Source organism: Engystomops pustulosus, chromosome 2 (genome assembly GCF_040894005.1).
Source record: "Engystomops pustulosus chromosome 2, aEngPut4.maternal, whole genome shotgun sequence".
Lineage (NCBI taxonomy): Eukaryota > Metazoa > Chordata > Amphibia > Anura > Leptodactylidae > Engystomops > Engystomops pustulosus.
In genome coordinates this window covers 25,080,643-25,099,670 of record NC_092412.1, presented here as the reverse complement: position 1 = coordinate 25,099,670, position 19,028 = coordinate 25,080,643, and the positions used below count along the sequence as shown (strand labels likewise).

The 19,028-nt window shown below is 43.5% G+C and overlaps 1 protein-coding gene and 1 long non-coding RNA gene across 2 annotated transcripts; one reads left to right on the top strand and one right to left on the bottom strand.

The window, feature by feature from the left end:
• Positions 1–487: 487 nt before the first annotated feature.
• Positions 488–16,152, bottom strand: HIKESHI (heat shock protein nuclear import factor hikeshi). Its single transcript, XM_072134057.1, has 5 exons — positions 15,977–16,152; positions 7,024–7,261; positions 5,608–5,759; positions 5,070–5,188; positions 488–2,462 (listed from the first exon to the last, which is right to left on the bottom strand). The coding sequence occupies exons 1-5, from the start codon at positions 16,004–16,006 to the stop codon at positions 2,408–2,410; spliced, it is 594 nt and encodes a 197-aa protein (XP_071990158.1). The 5' UTR covers positions 16,007–16,152; the 3' UTR covers positions 488–2,407.
• Positions 16,152–19,028, top strand: LOC140117375 (uncharacterized). The gene is made up of 3 exons (XR_011853010.1): positions 16,152–16,374; positions 18,101–18,173; positions 18,908–19,028. It is a non-coding gene; the product is annotated as an uncharacterized lncRNA (long non-coding RNA).

The window sequence follows — 19,028 nt, the reverse complement described above, 5'->3', positions numbered from 1 at the left end:
AAAGTAGGTAAAACATAGATGGAAATACCAGCTGCAATATAAAATCCAATTTCCAGCTATTTCCTTAATTGCCTGTAACCACAAGCCTGATGCGATTTAAAAGATCTGATTCTTAGATTTAATATTTGAACAAAATATAGGGGCCTCCGAAACACTTCCCCTGGAGCCTCTAAAACTTGACTAATTTCAGGCAAAATAGGACTTCTCTGCTCATTTTCACCCAACCTTAGAGATTTCTTTTTTCCCTTTTTTGATAGGCAAACGGAGATTTCACATGAAAGAGGGAAGTCTAGAAAGGACATTTCATACCAGATAATAAGTGGGTTTAAAGCTGGAGACAATGTCCCTTTAATATCCGTAAACTTGAAAACCAGTTTAAGTTTATCAAGATCTGTCTCTGTGTATAAAGAGCTGCATTTTATAAACCTCTTCCTCATACCTTATGGATCTGGAGACATAACATTTATTTACAGATCTGTGAATGCACTTAATGGCACAAAATGTTTATTTAAAGCATTAAATGATTGTAAAGCTCAAGCAGTTATTTCACCATATAAATATACATATTGCACTCCAGCATTCGAGACCGCCACTTATACCGACATTCAGGTCAGATACGGAGAGAAGATGTTCAGGACGCAGTAATCCGGGTCTCCGCCATGGCAAAGTAGTTTTGGCCTTCTCTGCGGAGAATAATATCCAGCTGCCATATTGTTGGTAAATCTAAACTACATTATGAATTTCACAAATCGGAGGATAGAGCGAACAAGATCATTTGTATTATCTCCGGGAAAAAACATTTTTGTTAAATATTTTCCTTATTTAAACATCACAACAAGCAGCAATGTAATCTCACAAAAAACAAGTCAATAAAAGAACTGAAGATTAAAAAAGAAAAGAAAAGCACCTTTAATATTCTTGTGTACCATAAAGGGGTTGGCCAAATTAAGTAAATAATTAACATCATTTGTGTAATGAAAAGTTATATAATTTTTCAATATACTTTCTGCATCAATTCTGCATGATTTTCTAGATCTCTGCTTGCTGTCCTTCTATAGAAAGATTCTCTATTTACTTCCAGTGGATAGAATCTGTCCATGGTGATGTGATGGACATACATAGACTGTAAACTCTTGTGAGCAGGGCCCTCACTCCTATTGTTCCATATGACTGTTTGTTCTGTGTAATGTAATATTACATCTGTATATGTCCCCTATGATTTAATTTAATGGTGCTATATAAAGATTATTATTATCATCATTATGCAGGAACCTGAACAGTTATATCACAGATAGTAATAGGAGCTGTGTGATAATAACGGCTGGTGCATCACATCACAAAGAAGCTTTCTACAGAATGACAGCAAGCAGAGATGTAGAAAACGGTGAGGAATTGATACAAAAAGTAGATTGGAAAAATTGTACAGCTTTTCCTTACACAAACAATATTAATTATTTGCTGAAAGTGGACAACCCCTTTAACTAATCCACCATAATGAAAAAAGGGGGAAGGGTTATCTATATTGTAAACAGCATCCGTTTATGTGATGCGAAAATTGTAAAAAAAATTCCTAGAAATAGCAGATACAGAATTATAAAATGGCGCACCGACCACCTCAAAAAAGGTTTACTTTCCATATGCATTTTAGATCTATGGTAATAATCTGCGCCGCAAAGACAGGTCTCTGTTTTTAATATATTTGGCAAATATAGGGATGGTCAGCCAGAGCCTTTTTATCCAATGTATCAGGCAGCATCAAAAAGTATTATAAATATGAAGCACACCATATACTTTACTTTGCCACAGGAATCCGGCACTTTTTTCTTAGCAAATTCCCCCTATTAGGCTTTGTTACTCAGACTAGGCCTTGTTACTCTTGGCGACCAATCAGAGGTCAGCTTAGATGTCTAAAACAGTCCTGGAAAGATCTAAGCTCAGCTGTGATTGGTTGCTGAAGGACAACAACACAGATTTTGATTTAAACCAATGATAATTTAGGCTTTCTTTTTATAATTCTAAGAAATATGTATTATTTTGAAAAAACTCTATTTAAGGACAAAAAAAATATGAGGATTTTCATGGCGGAGGGTGAAATCCAGCATAAATATGCAGCAAAGAACCTTAAAACAGGTTTAGTTGAATAAGACATATGTACAAGAAGACAGGGGCTCCAACAGTACGGTATTAATACTTTCATTACCAGCTGCCGGAGCCCAAACCACCAATAAAAAATATCCTCATCATCGATTTTATCTGATATCTGCAACAAGGGCAAATACCAGGCTGTGCCCGAGGATACGAAAACACTGCGCTGGAGGGAATAAAGAAGAATCGGTCCAGCAAATCAAGTGTTCAGTGGAGGCACACAACATCGATCCAAACGTCAGACAGGGACATCCCCTCGGATTTACGTTTTCCAGAAGAATGGGTTCTGTGCTAGACGCCGCTGAAAGTTCTCATACCTGAGGAAGGGGAGGAGAAGAGGAAGAATCATAAAAAGCCAGTCATATCTTAGTTGACTACAATCCCGAATTTTCAGTGGCGATTCTTGAAAATTGGGCGTTTCTTATATGGAAAAAACGTCAGGGTTCATGAAAACCCAGTTACAACAGTAATTTATATGTCAAATAGATGGTTTCAAAGAAGGGCTTAAAGGGAACCTACCACCACCATTCTACCTATAAAAGGTAGAACAGGTGGTAGGTGGTTAAACGGGACGTGAGGATAGCCCTTTTTGGGCTAATCCTCACGTCCCGGCTATCCTTTAGTAAAGTATATTGCAGGTATATGCAAATTTTTTTAAGCGGCTACTGGGGCGTGGAGTAGCCGGACATGAGGCTACTAGTCGCGGCTACTGCACGCCCCAGTAGCCTCGTTCTTCCGCCTACCATGTCCGAATAGCTCCGAGCCATAGCTCCGAGGCCGGCGCCTCTGCAATTAATTTCCATATTACTAAAATAAAGTTTTTAACAAGTTAGATTAAGTTCGAGGATTGTTAAATTACACATTAGGGCAGAGGCAGGCAGAAGGAATCTACCATCATATCTACTTCTAATAGTAGAATCCTCATGGTAGGTTTCCTTTAATGGGAACCTCTCAGCAGAGATTACCCCAGTTACCACCACCAGTACCTTATGCACCATGTAATCAGCTTTCCATTTAAGTCATGGAAGCGTGACTTATCTACTACCAGGATGAAAGACTTATGCAAATGACCTGAGGGGCTCCAAGCTCCATAAATATCTATGGAGAATGGATCCCCTCAGGCTCATTTGCATATAGTCCTTCATCCTGGTGGTAAATTTACTTTAAGAGATGCAGCTGCCCAGCTTTAACCAAGTGAAGTGCATGCGCCGTTTATGCTGGATTCTGGCGCATGCAATGTACACTGTACATCAGTGTAACCTCACTGGTGATCGACACATACACTAGGTTGTAGATCCACGCCCCAAATTAACACTATGGCTAGTTACACAGCAACATTGTTTCCCATCAGATGTTGGAGTGTGACTCATGACTGATCTCCCCAGTGTTTGAATGCACCCCAGTGTTCTACGCATGCACCAGAATCCATCATACACAGCGCATGAGCACAACTTCAGAAAAACAAAGAAAAATAAAAACCAACAGTATATAGGGGTTAGTTTAATCCATTTTCAATTGGGATTTCAAGGGTGGTACTTAGAACAGAGTGTGTCTTTGTTCCCCAGACCTACCTGCAGACAGGTAGGGGAGGGCTACTGTTGCAGCCGAGTGCCTTGTATACCAAAGGTCGGCTGCTGAATGAGACAGATTATACAGGCAGTCCCCGGGTTACGTACAAGATAGGGTCTGTAGGTTTGTTCTTAAGTCGAATTGGTATGCAAGTCGAAACTGTATATTTTATAATTGTAGTCTCAGACAATTTTTTTTTTGTCTCAGTGACAATTGGGGTTTCAAAATTTTTTGCTGTAATTGGACCAAGGATTATCAATAAAGCTTCATTACAGACACCTTACAGCTGATCAGTGCAGCCTGGGAGCTTCACCAGAGGTCACAGTATGCAGAGTGGTTCGTCTTTAACTATGAGTTGTCTATAAGTCAGGTGTCCTTAAAGGGCACCTACCACCCCGATTCTACCTATAAAGGTAGAAGGGGTGGTAGGTGGATGGATGGGACGTGAGGATAGCCCTTTTTTTGGCTAATCCTCACGTCCCGGGTGTCTTTTACAAAACTTTATTACATGTATATGCAAATTTTTTTATGCGGCTACTGGGGCGCGGAGTAGCCGGACATGAGGCTACTAGTCGCTGCATGCGCAGTAGTTCAGGCCCCGGAGCCGCGGCTCCGAGGTAGCCGGGGGACTCGGACGATGGCGCGCAGCTACCAGGAGCTGCGCGCCGAAGATTCCCTGGTAGGCGGAGTAACGTGGCTACTGGGGCGTGGAGTAGCCGCGACTAGTAGCCTCATGTCCGGCTACTCCACGCCCCAGTAGCCGCATAAAAAAATTTGCATATACATGTAATAAAGTTTTGTAAAAGACACCCGGGACGTGAGGATTAGCCCAAAAAAGGGCTATCCTCACGTCCCATCCATCCACCTACCACCCCTTCTACCTTTATAGGTAGAATCGGGGTGGTAGGTTCCCTTTAAGTAGGGGACCGCCAGTATCTCATACATTTAAAAGTATCAGACAAATTTAAGGAAGAATTGTTGCATTCGCATGTGAGCGTATTGTATACATTTAGGCTGGTGTCATAAGGGACTAATGTCCCCTGCTGATTATTATCAGGAACGCCGCTACAGTCTAGCCCCGATCTCGCACATGTGTTAAGCGCAGACAAGGCCATATATGCATGGCTTCTTCCGGTCACTTCTTCAGGAGTTTTAAGATTAGCTGTGGCACCCTGGACACCTCCACAGAAGTCAAAAGGAGCAAGCTATGCCGGCTCAGCCACTGCCTCCCAACTCCCTCCAGCCGCAGCACCCTCTATAACACAACCCATAGTAGCCTCAAATCACCTATAGGTTCACACTACTATATGTAATATGAATCTAAAGAAACCCCATTCCCGAGCCCCTCTCCTCACCATTTAAGAACGACGTTTGATGGTATGAAGGCTTCGGTTGGGTTCGGGGTCATTTGCGCCTGAGTCACAGCAAACGATGAAGCAAAGTTATAGAAGTTGTCCAGCATTTTTTGAGTAAACTGAAGAAAAAAAAAAAGTACAAATGACATAAGTAATTAAAAAACTGGCGCCACCATGAAGCAATGCCTTTACACTGCTTAACAATGATGTCAAATGGCATCTTCCTCCTGAAAGTCACTATCATGTGCTAGGGGGTTGGATACATGATGCTGTGTTGAAGACATCCAGTAGCCTCAGTCACCCGAAGGTGCATTCAACAACACCGAGAGGGCTGGATTTCTTCAGTACAGCAGCCCCCAATCACATGATACAATGATACTCTTAGAGGGGGAGACCATGTGATCTGAGGTCAGAGTTTCGTTGTATAGTAATAAAAAGGCACTGCCTCCTCGCCCCTGCAAATTACAGGACATGGATAATAATTTACATTAGTGGTTATGAATCTGCCATTATAACAAACGATGATTCCTCCACTGACCTGAGTGAATGAGTCCACGGTGGACACTGCTGCGTTTGCGACTGGCGTCTGCTGTGCCAGCTGCTCCAACAGCTCCACGGAGATACCGATCTGTGCTACCGAAGGCGTCTGCGGTAAACTCATGGCTCCAAATGGGTGCTGCGTCCCCTCTCCTACAAGGGCGAAAGTTATAAGTTACAACCGTATCTTGTAAAGAGTATTGCAAATAACGGGCACTTAGATATATAGAGTATGGAATTGACCATATGCACTGGGCATGGGAGCAGTATTATAGTAGTTATTTACTTATACATAGGGGGCAGTATTATAGTAGTTATTTACTTGTACATAGGGGTCAGTATTATAATAGTTCTATTCTTGTACATAGGGGGCAGTATTATAGTAGTTCTATTCTTGTACATAGGGGGCAGTATTATAGTAGTTCTATTCTTGTACATAGGGGCAGTATTATAGTAGTTCTATTCTTGTACATAGGGGGCAGTATTATAGTAGTTCTATTCTTGTACATAGGGGGCAGTATTATAGTAGTTCTATTCTTGTACATAGGGGCAGTATTATAGTAGTTCTATTCTTGTACATAGGGGGCAGTATTATAGTAGTTATATTCCTGTACATAGGGGGCAGTATTATAGTAGTTATATTCTTGTACATAGCGAGCAGTATTATAGTAGTTCTATTCTTGTACATAGGGGGCAGTATTATAGTAGTTCTATTCTTGTACATAGGGGGCAGTATTATAGTAGTTCTATTCTTGTACATAGGGGGCAGTATTATAGTAGTTCTATTCTTGTACATAGGGGGCAGTATTATAGTAGTTCTATTCTTGTACATAGGGGGCAGTATTATAGTAGTTCTATTCTTGTACATAGGGGGCAGTATTATAGATGTTATGTTCTTGTACATAGGGGGCAGTATTATAGTAGTTTTATTCTTGTACATAGGGGACAGTATTATAGTAGTTCTATTCTTGTACATAGGGGACAGTATTATAGTAGTTATATTCTTGTACATAGGGGGCAGTATTATAGTAGTTATATTCTTGTACATAGGGGGCAGTATTATAGGAGTTATATTCTTGTACATAGGGGGCAGTATTATAGGAGTTATATTCTTGTACATAGGGGGCAGTATTATAGGAGTTATATTCTTGTACATAGGGGGCAGTATTATAGGAGTTATATTCTTGTACATAGGGGGCAGTATTATAGGAGTTATATTCTTGTACATAGGGGGCAGTATTATAGGAGTTATATCCTCGTACATAACACATGCATAAATGCCAAGTACCAATTCTCAGAAACTTTATGGGAGAATACACTATGGAAAATAAAAATAGTGAATAATTCTTCTTGTAGATGTAGGAGCAGCAATTACTTAGTGATATGAGAAATAAGAACCACCTATGTCTACACTCACCAGACTTCAGGCCGGAGATCTTGAATATGGCGCTGGGTTTTTCATTTGTAATGAATCCGAGGAGCTGCCATACAGGCAGGCCGCTGTGATCGGGGTAAGAGATGTACACAGATCCCCCCATTCTCTCTGGGAAGGGGATGGTCCCCAGCATGAACACCACCACGTGGTTGATGCTATCATAGTCAGGTAGGTTAAAGACAAACTTATCCTCTGCTATCTGCTGGGCATCTGTCTGCACCTATGGAGCCAAGAAAATTGAATTTAGTGAAAACTTGTAGAGAATCCTTGGCAGGACACTCGCTAAACCTCCACTACAGCTAGTGAGAAAAGGACCCCAATTCTCATAATTGTATGGACCCTCAGTGATCCCATTGATTGGAATGCCCTATCGACCGATTAGGTAACTACTTATCCCGTATGAATGGGGATGTCGCAGCCCTCCATCACGGCAGCAGTCAGTATATAGGACATCCAAACTTTGCAGGAAAATGTTGTTTTCATAAGCATGCAATCGGTTTTTTTTTTTCAATTATTTTAATGGGCCCAGGCACATGTTTCTTTTTCACGGATCCGTCTGAAGGCTCTAGGAAACTCAGTGCGGGTCCTGTATCTGCCCTATTAGCATCCTGTGCCTTCCTATATGAAGTCATGAAAAAACAGTAGTTACTTACCGGTAATGATGTTTCCTCGAACCACGACGGCACCAACCAGAGAGAGGGATCCGCCCCCAGGGACAGGAAACCTGAGCATAAAAACATGCTCCTCCTATTCTGCCTCAGTGTTTACAGAGACTTGGAAGAGCCATATCATTAGTACATCAGAAACATATAATCTATATATCGTTTTCCATGTATGCGTAATTTATATATATATAATATATATATGTGTTTGTTTTTTTTTTTTTTTTGTATGCAACACCCGTGAATTATCCTATATAACATAGATTTTAGGAAAGAACACCCTGGGTGGGAATATACCAGGTGCCGTCGTGGTTCGAGGAAACATCATTACCGGTAAGTAACTACTGTTTTCCCCTTCACCACGACGGCACCAACCAGAGAGATTTTCAGAGAAAAAGTATTAGGGAGGGATAACAGAGGAGAGAACCTTCCTCCCAAAAGAAAGTTCAGATGACCCCGCCACATTCACCCGATAATGTTTGAAGAAGGTGTGGGGGGTAGTCCAACATGCAGCCTGACAAATTTGGTCCAAGGAGGCATGTCTGAATTCTGCCCAAGAGGTGGCTAGTGCCCGGACAGAATGGGCGTGAATATTCTCTGGGGCAGATTTCTCAGCCAGTTCGTAAGCCAATTGTATAGTGACTCTAATCCATCTGGCGATGGTTGCAGATGAAGCCTTGGAGCCCTTGTTTCTTCCTGAAAAGAGAACAAATAAACTATCTGATTTTCTCCAGGATTTTGAAACCTCTAAGTATTGGAGAATACTGCGTCTAACATCAAGGTTATGAAAAGATTTTTCACCTTCTGACCTAGGATTTGTGCAAAATGATGGAAGTATTACCTCTTGGGACCTATGAAAATTAGAGACCACTTTTGGCAGAAACTCAGGGTCGGGTCTTAGAATAATCCTATCATGTAGGACAGAAAAGTAGGGGGGTCTACATGACAATGCTGCTACTTCACCTACCCTCTTTGCCGAGGTGATGGCTGTTAAAAATACTGATTTTAATGTAAGAAGCTTAATTGGGATACTTTCTAAAGGCTCAAATGGGGGACCAGATAATGATTTCAGGACCAAAGACAGGTCCCAAGGGGGGAGTCTAGATCTAATAGAAGGACGAAGTTTCACTGAGGCCTTAATAAATCTAGATATCCAGGGATGACTAGCTATATCCTGGTCATAAAGAGCTGCTAGGGCTGACACCTGAACCTTCAAAGTTGCTGGTTTTAACCCTTTTTCAAGCCCCAACTGTAAGAAGCCTAGAATAAGCTTAAAGTCTGGGTGATCTATGTGTATGTCATGATTTCCTACAAATGAAAAGAAAGCCTTCCATGTTCTAAAATAAATTTTGTAGGTGATAGGCTTCCTGCTATTCTGCAGAGTGGATATTACCCGAGAAGAAAGTCCCCTCTTTTGTAAGATTAACCTTTCAAGAGCCATGCCGTTAAATGAAGCCCTTTCACTTGAGGATGACAGATAGGACCCTGGAATAACAAGTCTTTCCTGTCGGGCAGTATCCACGGGTCTGCGATTGACATATCCCTGAGACTTGAAAACCAAGCACGGCGTGGCCAAAACGGGGCAATGAGAAACACTCTTGCTTTGTCCCGTTTTATCTTCCCCACCGTTCTTGGTATTAACACCATGGGAGGGAAGGCATAGAGTAGATGGTAGTGTCCCCAATTTTGGGAGAATGCATCTATGGCCAGGGGATGGTCTCTGCGATTCAGGGAAAAGAAGTTTTTTACTTTTCGATTCCCTTTGTTGGCGAAGAGGTCCACTTCTGGATACCCCCACAATTTTGTTATCATGTGGAAAATTTTTTCGTTCAGAGCCCAATCTCCCTGGGAGATGAAATTTCGGCTCAGAAAGTCTGCCTGGACATTTTCTGTACCCCGTATATGTACTGCGTTTAGGGATTTGAAGTGGACTTCTGCCAACTGAAAGATCTGGGAAGTAATTTGCATTAGGTGTAACCCTCTTGTGCCTCCCTGTTTGTTTATGTAGGCCACAGTAGTGGTGTTGTCTGACCTTACTAACACCCTCTGTTCCCGTAAGAGTGGAAGTGCTGCTTTTAGCCCTTTTAGTACTGCCAATAACTCTTTTGCATTGGAAGATAGGCCGTCTTCTTGTGGTTCCCAGTTGCCTTGAAAAGACTGATCTACTACTTGAGCCCCCCATCCCCAGGGGCTGGCATCTGTAGTAATTATTCCTTCCCAGTCTAACACCCATGGGAGACCTTGTGTTAAGTTTTGGGGAACTAACCACCAGTCTAGAGATTTTAGTACTATGTCGGGAATTCTTATTTTCTTGTCTAGGGATGTTGGACGCTTGTCCCATGTGATGAGGAGAAAATTTTGGAGTTCCCTTGTATGATACTGAGCCCAGGGGACCGCCTGAATGCTTGCCACTAAACAACCCAGAAGAGACATGGCCCCTCTGATGGAGATTTCGGGAGTGGAGATTAGGTCGGTTACTCCTTTTGTAATTTTCTCTTGCTTTTCTAGAGGAAGGAAAGTTTTTTGACACTGGGAATCCAGCAGCACCCCCAGGAAACTTTTTTGTGTTGACGGGGTTGTACAAGACTTTTCTAGGTTTCTGACCCAACCCAAGAAATCTAGGATTTTGCATACCCTGTCTACCTGGTTCCTTACTGCATGTTCTGAGGCGCCCACTAGTAGGAAATCGTCTAAGTACGGGATGAACAGACCTGGCTCTTTTCTTATAAAGGTTGCCATTTCTGAAATAACCTTTGTAAAAACCCTTGGTGCGATGGCTATGCCAAAGGGAAGTGCTCTGAATTGGAAATGCAAGATCCTTTGACCTACTTGAACCGCAAGTCTTAGGTACTTCTGGTATTCCGGATGAATTGGAATATGGTAATAAGCGTCTGCCAGGTCTATTGACGCCATGAAACATCCTGGAAATAGCAGATTTACCGCAGACTTTAAAGTTTCCATTTTGAAACTTGGGATCTGAAGATGTGAATTTAAACCTTTTAAGTTTATTATAGCTCTTAATGACCCGTTGGGTTTTTTCACCCAGAAAAGAGTTGAATAAAAACCTTGACCCTTTTCCCCCGACGGTACCTGACACAGTACCTTTTTGGAAAGAAGAGTAGCAATTTCTGACATCATTGCTAGTCCACCTTTTCCGGACGGGACTTTTGTAATTCTGAATCTCTGAGGAGGGAGAGTTGTAAAGTCCCAGGTTATGCCTTGTGAGATGGTACTTAGGATCCAATTGCTGTCTGATATTGTTTTCCAGGCCGGGAGGAAAAAGGAAAGTCTTCCTCCTACCTGGGGCCTTATGTCATTGTGGATGGGAACGGGCCGGTTTGGGCTGATTCCTAGACTGGTTAAATAAGAACCCTCTATTCCTCTGTGGTCTGGAGGAATTTGGTCTGGAGTCTTTCTCTCTCCTTTCAAACCTTGCCCTACGAAAGGACCGAAAGGATCTTGATTTATAAGGAACATAAGGGGAAGGGAATCCTTTCCTGTATATTTGCAATAGAGGACTGCAGATTTTCTCTAGGGACTTTATTTTGTATATCATTCCCCAATTGGCCTATCCACATCAGTACTGCTCGGGCCGTGCAAGCGGCTGCCACAGCTGGTTTGAACGCATTTGTCGAAGATTCCCAAGTTTTTTTAAGGTATCCATCCGCTTTCCTATCTAAAGGATCCTTTAGGGAACTAATATCTTCAAAGGGTAGGAAAGCCCCACGGCCCATTTTTATGATCGAAGCATCCACTTTAGGTGGAGGGCCCCAGGATGAAGTATTATCCAAATCAAAAGGGTATTTCCTTTTAATTGCTCTGGAAATAAAGGATTTCTTGTCAGGGTTTTCCCACTCCTTTGAAATTAATGTGGAAATAGTGTTATGAATGGGAAAAGTGCGTTTTTTCTTTTCCGCTAAACTTTCAAACATAATGTCCTGGACTGACTTTGGCTCTCTCTTTTCCTCAATGTCCATAGTGGCTCTAATCATTTTTAACAATTGATCAGTGTCCTCCGTTAGGAATAAAGGACGCCCCGTCAATTCCTCCTCAGAGAGCGAAGAGGTTGTTTCATCCTGAATAATACCCTCTTCTTCAGAGTTTGAAGGGTCTTCCGGGGCTGTTACAGTGGAAGGACCCGGAAAATTTTTATCCGGTAATATAGGTGCCGGATTAATCGTTTCTTTTACTGTCAATTGGACCTCTTCTCTAATTACCGAACGAAGGGTCTCCAGCCATGAGGAGGATTCCTCTGAGATAATCTTTCCAATACAGGAAGCACACGTATTTTTTTCATAACCAGACGGCAACTTCCTACTGCACATCCTACATTCCCTGTGGTGTGTTTTCCTAGTGGCTTTCTTGGGAGTTTCTTCTCCCTAAAACCATTAAGAATCAGAACATTAGTGTGTGTAAGTAAAAATGCCCCATCTGGTAACTCACCACACCTTCATTACCGGAGCTGGGTTCTTCAGGGGTTCAGGGAGCTCACGCTTATCCGCCATTCTCCTGGCCTGAGCTGCAAAGCACCAAATGCTTACTCCTGCATGGCGCTTAAATGTGAAGAGAATCCCGCCAGGCCACGCCCCCTTCCGGTTCCAGCTTTGCCGGCTCGTTCTTCTCTTGCATATACACATATGCACAGAACGAGCCCAGCCAGCTCCACAAATACCCCGGTGGATATCTCACCGGTGGGTTTTCTCTTCTTTTCCTCCTGTCTTCACGCTGCCCACTCCGTTCCAGGCAGCGCCGATGCGACCCGGAAGTGAAGAGCAAGCACTTCCGGTCGCGCGCATCAGCCACCACAGCGAGGTGCAACACAGGAGGAGAAGGACCACGTGGAGCCAGCCTTCTCCAGAGAGACGCGACGCGCCCCCCCGGTAAGTCAGAACTGCGGGCACCCGACGGAACCAACCAGAGGTTCCCTCAGCCCACGCTCAGGTCCCTTCCAGGGACAGGAAACCACTGAGGCAGAATAGGAGGAGCATGTTTTTATGCTCAGGTTTCCTGTCCCTGGGGGCGGATCCCTCTCTCTGGTTGGTGCCGTCGTGGTGAAGGGGAAATACAGATCATCCAAGAGCTGTCCGTATTTGTGCAACAGTTGCTAATTAACACAATCCAGTTAGGCCGCATTCACACATTCAGGTTTTCAGATGCAGTTTTCAATGTCCAAAAAAGGAGCGCAGTGAAAAAAAAGAGGAGGAGCAGCATCTCCAATATGTGTTCTCACCCACTATGATCCACACCTCCTTTTGCCTTCAAAAACTGCATCTGAAAGATTGAACCGAACCATCAGGGTGCATTCCCATGTGACATTTGGGCTCAAGTCCAAGGGTCAACATCTGCAAAGAGTTTGTATGTTCTCTCCGTGTTTGCGTGGGTTTCCTCCGAGTCCTCCGGTTTCCTCCCACACTCCAAAAACATACTGGTAGGGTGATTAGATTGTGAGCCCCATTGGGGACAGGGACCGATATAGCGAACTCTGCGCATCGCTGCGTAATCTCTGTGCGCTATATAAATTAAAAAATATTATTATTGGGACAAGCTAGTGACATCATTCGTCAGCCTTCCGTTTTTATTTTCCTAACCCACAAAATGAACGACATGCGACCAAACGGATCAAAAAATGGATCAAACACTGATGATGCATGGACAGCAAATACGGAAATACAGACTGCGGATCAGTTGCTGGCGACTTGAAAACAGCACATGTTCATCAGATGAAACAACTTGGACTATATGTGAGAAATGTATCAAAGGCTGATGTATGACAAAGTCCCCAACCCTCCGGCATCGCCACACAAGAGCCTGAGCTTATTAATGTATCTAGCAGCTGGCGGCGTAGCATATATATTTCTACACCAGGCCTTACCTGCCATAGAATTGTGGATTTAATTAGCAATCGTTCAGCTTGTATGGTAACCATTACTTAAATAGCGCCATCATATTCCATAGCGCTTTACAAATCATAGGGGACATATACAAATATAATAATAAGACATTACAGAGTAATAACAGTTATATGGGACAATAGGAATGAGGGTCTGCTCACAAGAGCTTACAGTCTATGAGGATGAGGGGGTGACACAAGAGCTTACAGGTTATGAGGATGAGGGGGTGACACAAGAGCTTACAGTCTATGAGGATAAGGAGGTGACACAAGAGCTTACAGTCTATGAGGATGAGGGGGTGACACAAGAGCTTACAGTCTATGAGGATGAGGGGGTGACACAAGAGCTTACAGTCTATGAGGATGAGGGGGTGACACAAGAGCTTACAGTCTATGAGGATGAGGGGGTGACACAAGAGCTTACAGTCTATGAGGATGAGGGGGTGACACAAGAGCTTACAGTCTATGAGGATGAGGGGGTGACACAAGAGCTTACAGTCTATGAGGATGAGGGGGTGACACAAGAGCTTACAGTCTATGAGGATGAGGGGGTGACACAAGAGCTTACAGTCTATGAGGATGAGGGGGTGACACAAGAGCTTACAGTCTATGAGGATGAGGGGGTGACACAAGAGCTTACAGTCTATGAGGATGAGGGGGTGACACAAGAGCTTACAGTCTGAGGATGAGGGGGGACACAAGAGCTTACAGTCTATGAGGATGAGGGGGTGACACAAGAGCTTACAGTCTATGAGGATGAGGGGGTGACACAAGAGCTTACAGTCTATGAGGATGAGGGGGTGACACAAGAGCTTACAGTCTATGAGGATGAGGGGGGTGACACAAGCTTACAGTCTATGAGGATGAGGGGGGTGACACAAGAGCTTACAGTCTATGAGGATGAGGGGGGTGACACAAGAGCTTACAGTCTATGAGGATGAGGGGGTGACACAAGAGCTTACAGTCTATGAGGATGAGGGGGTGACACAAGAGCTTACAGTCTATGAGGATGAGGGGGTGACACAAGAGCTTACAGTCTATGAGGATGAGGGGGTGACACAAGAGCTTACAGTCTATGAGGATGAGGGGGTGACACAAGAGCTTACAGTCTATGAGGATGAGGGGGTGACACAAGAGCTTACAGTCTATGAGGATGAGAGGGGGACACAAGAGCTTACAGTCTATGAGGATGAGGGGATGACACAAGAGCTTACAGTCTATGAGGATGAGGGGGTGACACAAGAGCTTACAGTCTATGAGGATGAGGGGATGACACAAGAGCTTACAGTCTATGAGGATGAGGGGGTGACACAAGAGCTTACAGTCTATGAGGATGAGGGGGTGACACAAGAGCTTACAGTCTATGAGGATGAGGGGGTGACACAAGAGCTTACAGTCTATGAGGATGAGGGGATGACACAAGAGCTTACAGTCTATGAGGATGAGGGGATGACACAAGAGCTTACAGTCTATGAGGATGAGGGGGTGACACAAGAGCTTACAGTCTATGAGGATGGATTGTAGCTAAATTTAGCAAGAATGCCCCCACGGTGCGGAGAGGGTGTGAAGGGGGAAAGGATTTCAACTACTGGTGGTTCGCTGGCAACTGCAATTATTTCAGCACTTTGACTGTCTGTCTGGCACAGAAGACCTGATAAATGTGTCCCTACGAATAAATAAGTAAAAGTGTCCCCAATTTATTCTAGAACAAGAAAAAAAAAATTACAAAAAAAAAAAAAAAAATTTTTAAAAACAAACACAGTAACAAGTATTTACATATTCAAACAAAACACAAAACAAAAAAGATTTAATGAAATATTTCAAAATTCTAACAAAAAAAATGAAAATATTATACAAAGAATTAAAATATAAAAAATTGGCAGAATGTTTTATTCCTTGCATCAGATGTTCCCTTTTTCTGTGCGACAGATCCTCCACTATACACATTATTACGCCGTGCAGTGTATAAGGCGAGTACCAGATGGTGGTACATGACCTGACCCTGGGGGCCGCTGCAGAATTAGTAATAGGGACCCCACAGTGTCCTAATAATAATAATAATAATAATAATAATAATAATGGGGCGCCTTATGTAGCTGAGCCCTTTGCCCTCCCTTGGGCACCAGCGCCCAGGTGTGTCCCTGCAGAACCTCTTTTCTGATGACCCCCTCTTTATAAGGTCAGTAAGAAGCTTTGTGTTACTACAGGTCAGATTATTCCTTTAATATGTCATCCTAGGACCCCAGAAGCCCCCTGCACTGTGACATGTGACATGCAGGGACTACTACTCCCAGCGGGTCCAGTACATACCCTCAGGAATACAATGTATCTCAGCAGAGGCTGCTGTTCGTTACAATGTATCAGTGTCAGGCACGTGACTTACCAGCCTCCCCGCCACCAGGCAGCCGAACATGTCTGCAGGCCGGTGCTGTACAGTCCGCAGCCTCCCGGGGGTTCTGTGTGTCCCAGCTCCGGACCTCAGTCCTTACTCCCGTCCAGAAACTTCCAGAAAGCCAATGATTAGGCGGCCTGAGAGCACCAAAAACAATACGCGCAGCACGCCCCGCCCCTCTGAGGCGCAAGACGCCATATTGGAAACTGGCAAGTGTACTAAACAAGCGGCCGTCTCAGGGCAGGAGCCGCGGTGTAGAGCGCGTGGTCACATGACCCGGGGAGCGTCCGCCATGTTGGAAAAGGGCAGAACTGCCTGTCAAGTGTGAAAACCGAAGATAGAACAATAGAGAAGCTGAAGTCTCTGCTCTTTGTATCCAGAAATGGATTGTAAGCTCTTCATCACACATTAATTATGTTTCTATTTTGTATTGGTGGATTATTTAAAACAAGTGTATCTTGCCTATAGTCACATCTGAGCCCCCCACCTATCACCCCCCCCCCCCCCATAATAAGAGAGCGTTATAGTACAGGCAGGCGCCATCGGGGTCTATTATAATAATCTTTATATAGCGCCATCATATTCTGCAATTAATAGATGTCTATGGGAGTTACGTAAACACAAGCAGCTTCTAATCCCCCATCTACAGGCCATAAGGAATATGGATCCTATAAAAGGTAGAGGTAACGACTTTGCATTGATCAAATTTGGAACATTTAAGTCCCTGGGGTCAATTATTACCTGAACAAGGTCACACGCTTTCACGTAGGGTTTGAATAACCTATCTGCTTTCTAAAAGGAAGACAAATACCCCCTAATGTGGCCCCCAGCATATAATACCCCTCCTACCGGTAGTCCCCTCACATATAATGCTCCCTATTCAATTTAACCCCTATCTATAATACCCCCCTTACCATAGCCCTCCCCCCACTCATAATACCCACTCATGTATAATGTTCCATTTACACCCCCTCATTAGTTGCCCATATTATCAATTCCTTCCCTTTCTGTACGCCCTCTCCTCTTGCATAATGCCCCCTTTTTTTGTTCCTGAATATGTAAAATGTACCACAACCCCATTCTCCTGCGGTATTTCTCCTCTTTTGCGTTGTGCGTGGGCTGGCCTCTGCCACACGCAGCTGCAGCAGACGCTTGATGGTGATGCCGGGAGCTGACGGCTCCCAGCATCACTACTGGATCCAACTCATTTTATTTTTGGTGCATGCATTTAGCTATCTGAGTCAGAAACCTGATATCAGGGATGTTGGAAGTTATCCATCAGCATTAGCCTAGATTGTTAAAGGAAATCCATCCTGATAAACCAGGGACATTACTCATAGATCCAGGCACCGGGACTGGGGTAACCTTCTTATATTTGTTAGTTATAGCCGCCTTTCTTCTAAAATCAACTTGTAAAATTATGCTAATGAAACAGAAGTTGTCTGGGGACATTACCAGAGCCCCTCTGTACTGTAGCTTCACAGGCTGTTACATTGTGTAGGAGCACTTCCCCCCTCCCACTGTTTGCTCACTGCTAACATTTCACAAAGGGTAGGGGGAGATTAAGACGTGCTGCTACAGTGTAACAACAGCTTGTCATGCCAGAGCACAGAGGACCCATAACACTTCTGACTCATTAGCATAATTTTGTAAAAAATTGGTTTTTAGAAGGAGGAAGCCACGGATCTAAAATCTAAGACGATTGCCACAGCCACGGTGCCTGGATCTATGAGTAATGTCCTTGGTTTATCATGATGGGTGTTGATGGTAGATTTCCTTTCAAGGAAAATTGGGGCCAATCCTGGCAAATCTGGGATCACTGACAAACAATTAAAGGGGAATCCGAATCACGCTCCCACCTTTCAATTAGTAGATGTAGAGAGTCGTAAGAGTAGTCCAGGCTCCAAAAACTAATCGATAGGTAATCAATATCTGATATCAATGTCCTACAGCCCTGATTAGAAAGTTCCAGAGATTTCTGTTGGTGGGAGAAGGGACTAAGTCTTGCTGTATACAATGCAGGGGGGATGGGGGTCTGTAAACAGGTGTGTAGGGGGCTGATAACATCAACAATGGGTGAAGTGACACCACTAGGAGTATATTTGTTTGTTGCAGGGGTCACCCTGATACACTGCACCAGATCACCCCCTGTTTGGAATCTTTGGACTGTGGACATATTCTATAGCAGGTAAGTAGCCAGTATACAGAATAGAAGCTTTATGATCGGACGGCTGTTGCTTGGGTTGGAGAGTGGCTTGATAAAACTATACATGGATGAGTACGATCACATAGATACCAAGTTTATATAGTTTAGTTATGCCTTAAAAAAAATAAATGCAAAAACCTTTTAAAAAACAAAAACAAACGCCTTGCGTCACCATATACTAACAACCATTACCTTTTCATACTTGATTGTACAGATCTGTGCAAGGCGTGAGGGCAGCAGGGTGGCTCAGTGGTTAGCTCTACTGCCTTGCAGCGCTGGGGTCCTGGGTTCAAGTGGCATTGGGGTCAACATCTGCAAAGAGTTTGTATGTTCTCTCCATATTTGCGTGGGTTTCCTCCCACACTCCAAAACATACTGGTAGGATGATTAGATTGAGAGCCCCATGGGGACAGAGACTGATCTTGGAAGATCTGTGCAGCGCTGTGTAATCTGTGTGCGCTATATAATTATGGTGTCTCTGTTTGAAAAATGTACAACCTTTTAAATCAATTTTTATTGGAGGCAAAATGGCAAAAAAGTGCAGATTCAGACATTTAGGCGCGATTTTCCGTCACAGGGTTCATTGCCGGGAATAATTCTTTTTGTATTTTAATAGCCATCACTGTGTCCCAAAATGTTCAATTTAAAATGTGTATGATGTTATTTTTAAGTCTTGCTTATCTTTTTTTAATTCCAATTTACATTTTCATTTTAAGTACCATTTGGAGGCTGAAATAATAGTAAAAACGGAGGGCGCCGACCGCCATTTAAAGAAGGTGACACCCAGCAGTAGACCACGGTCAGCACCTAGAGGCGTAAAGGATACCTACCATCACC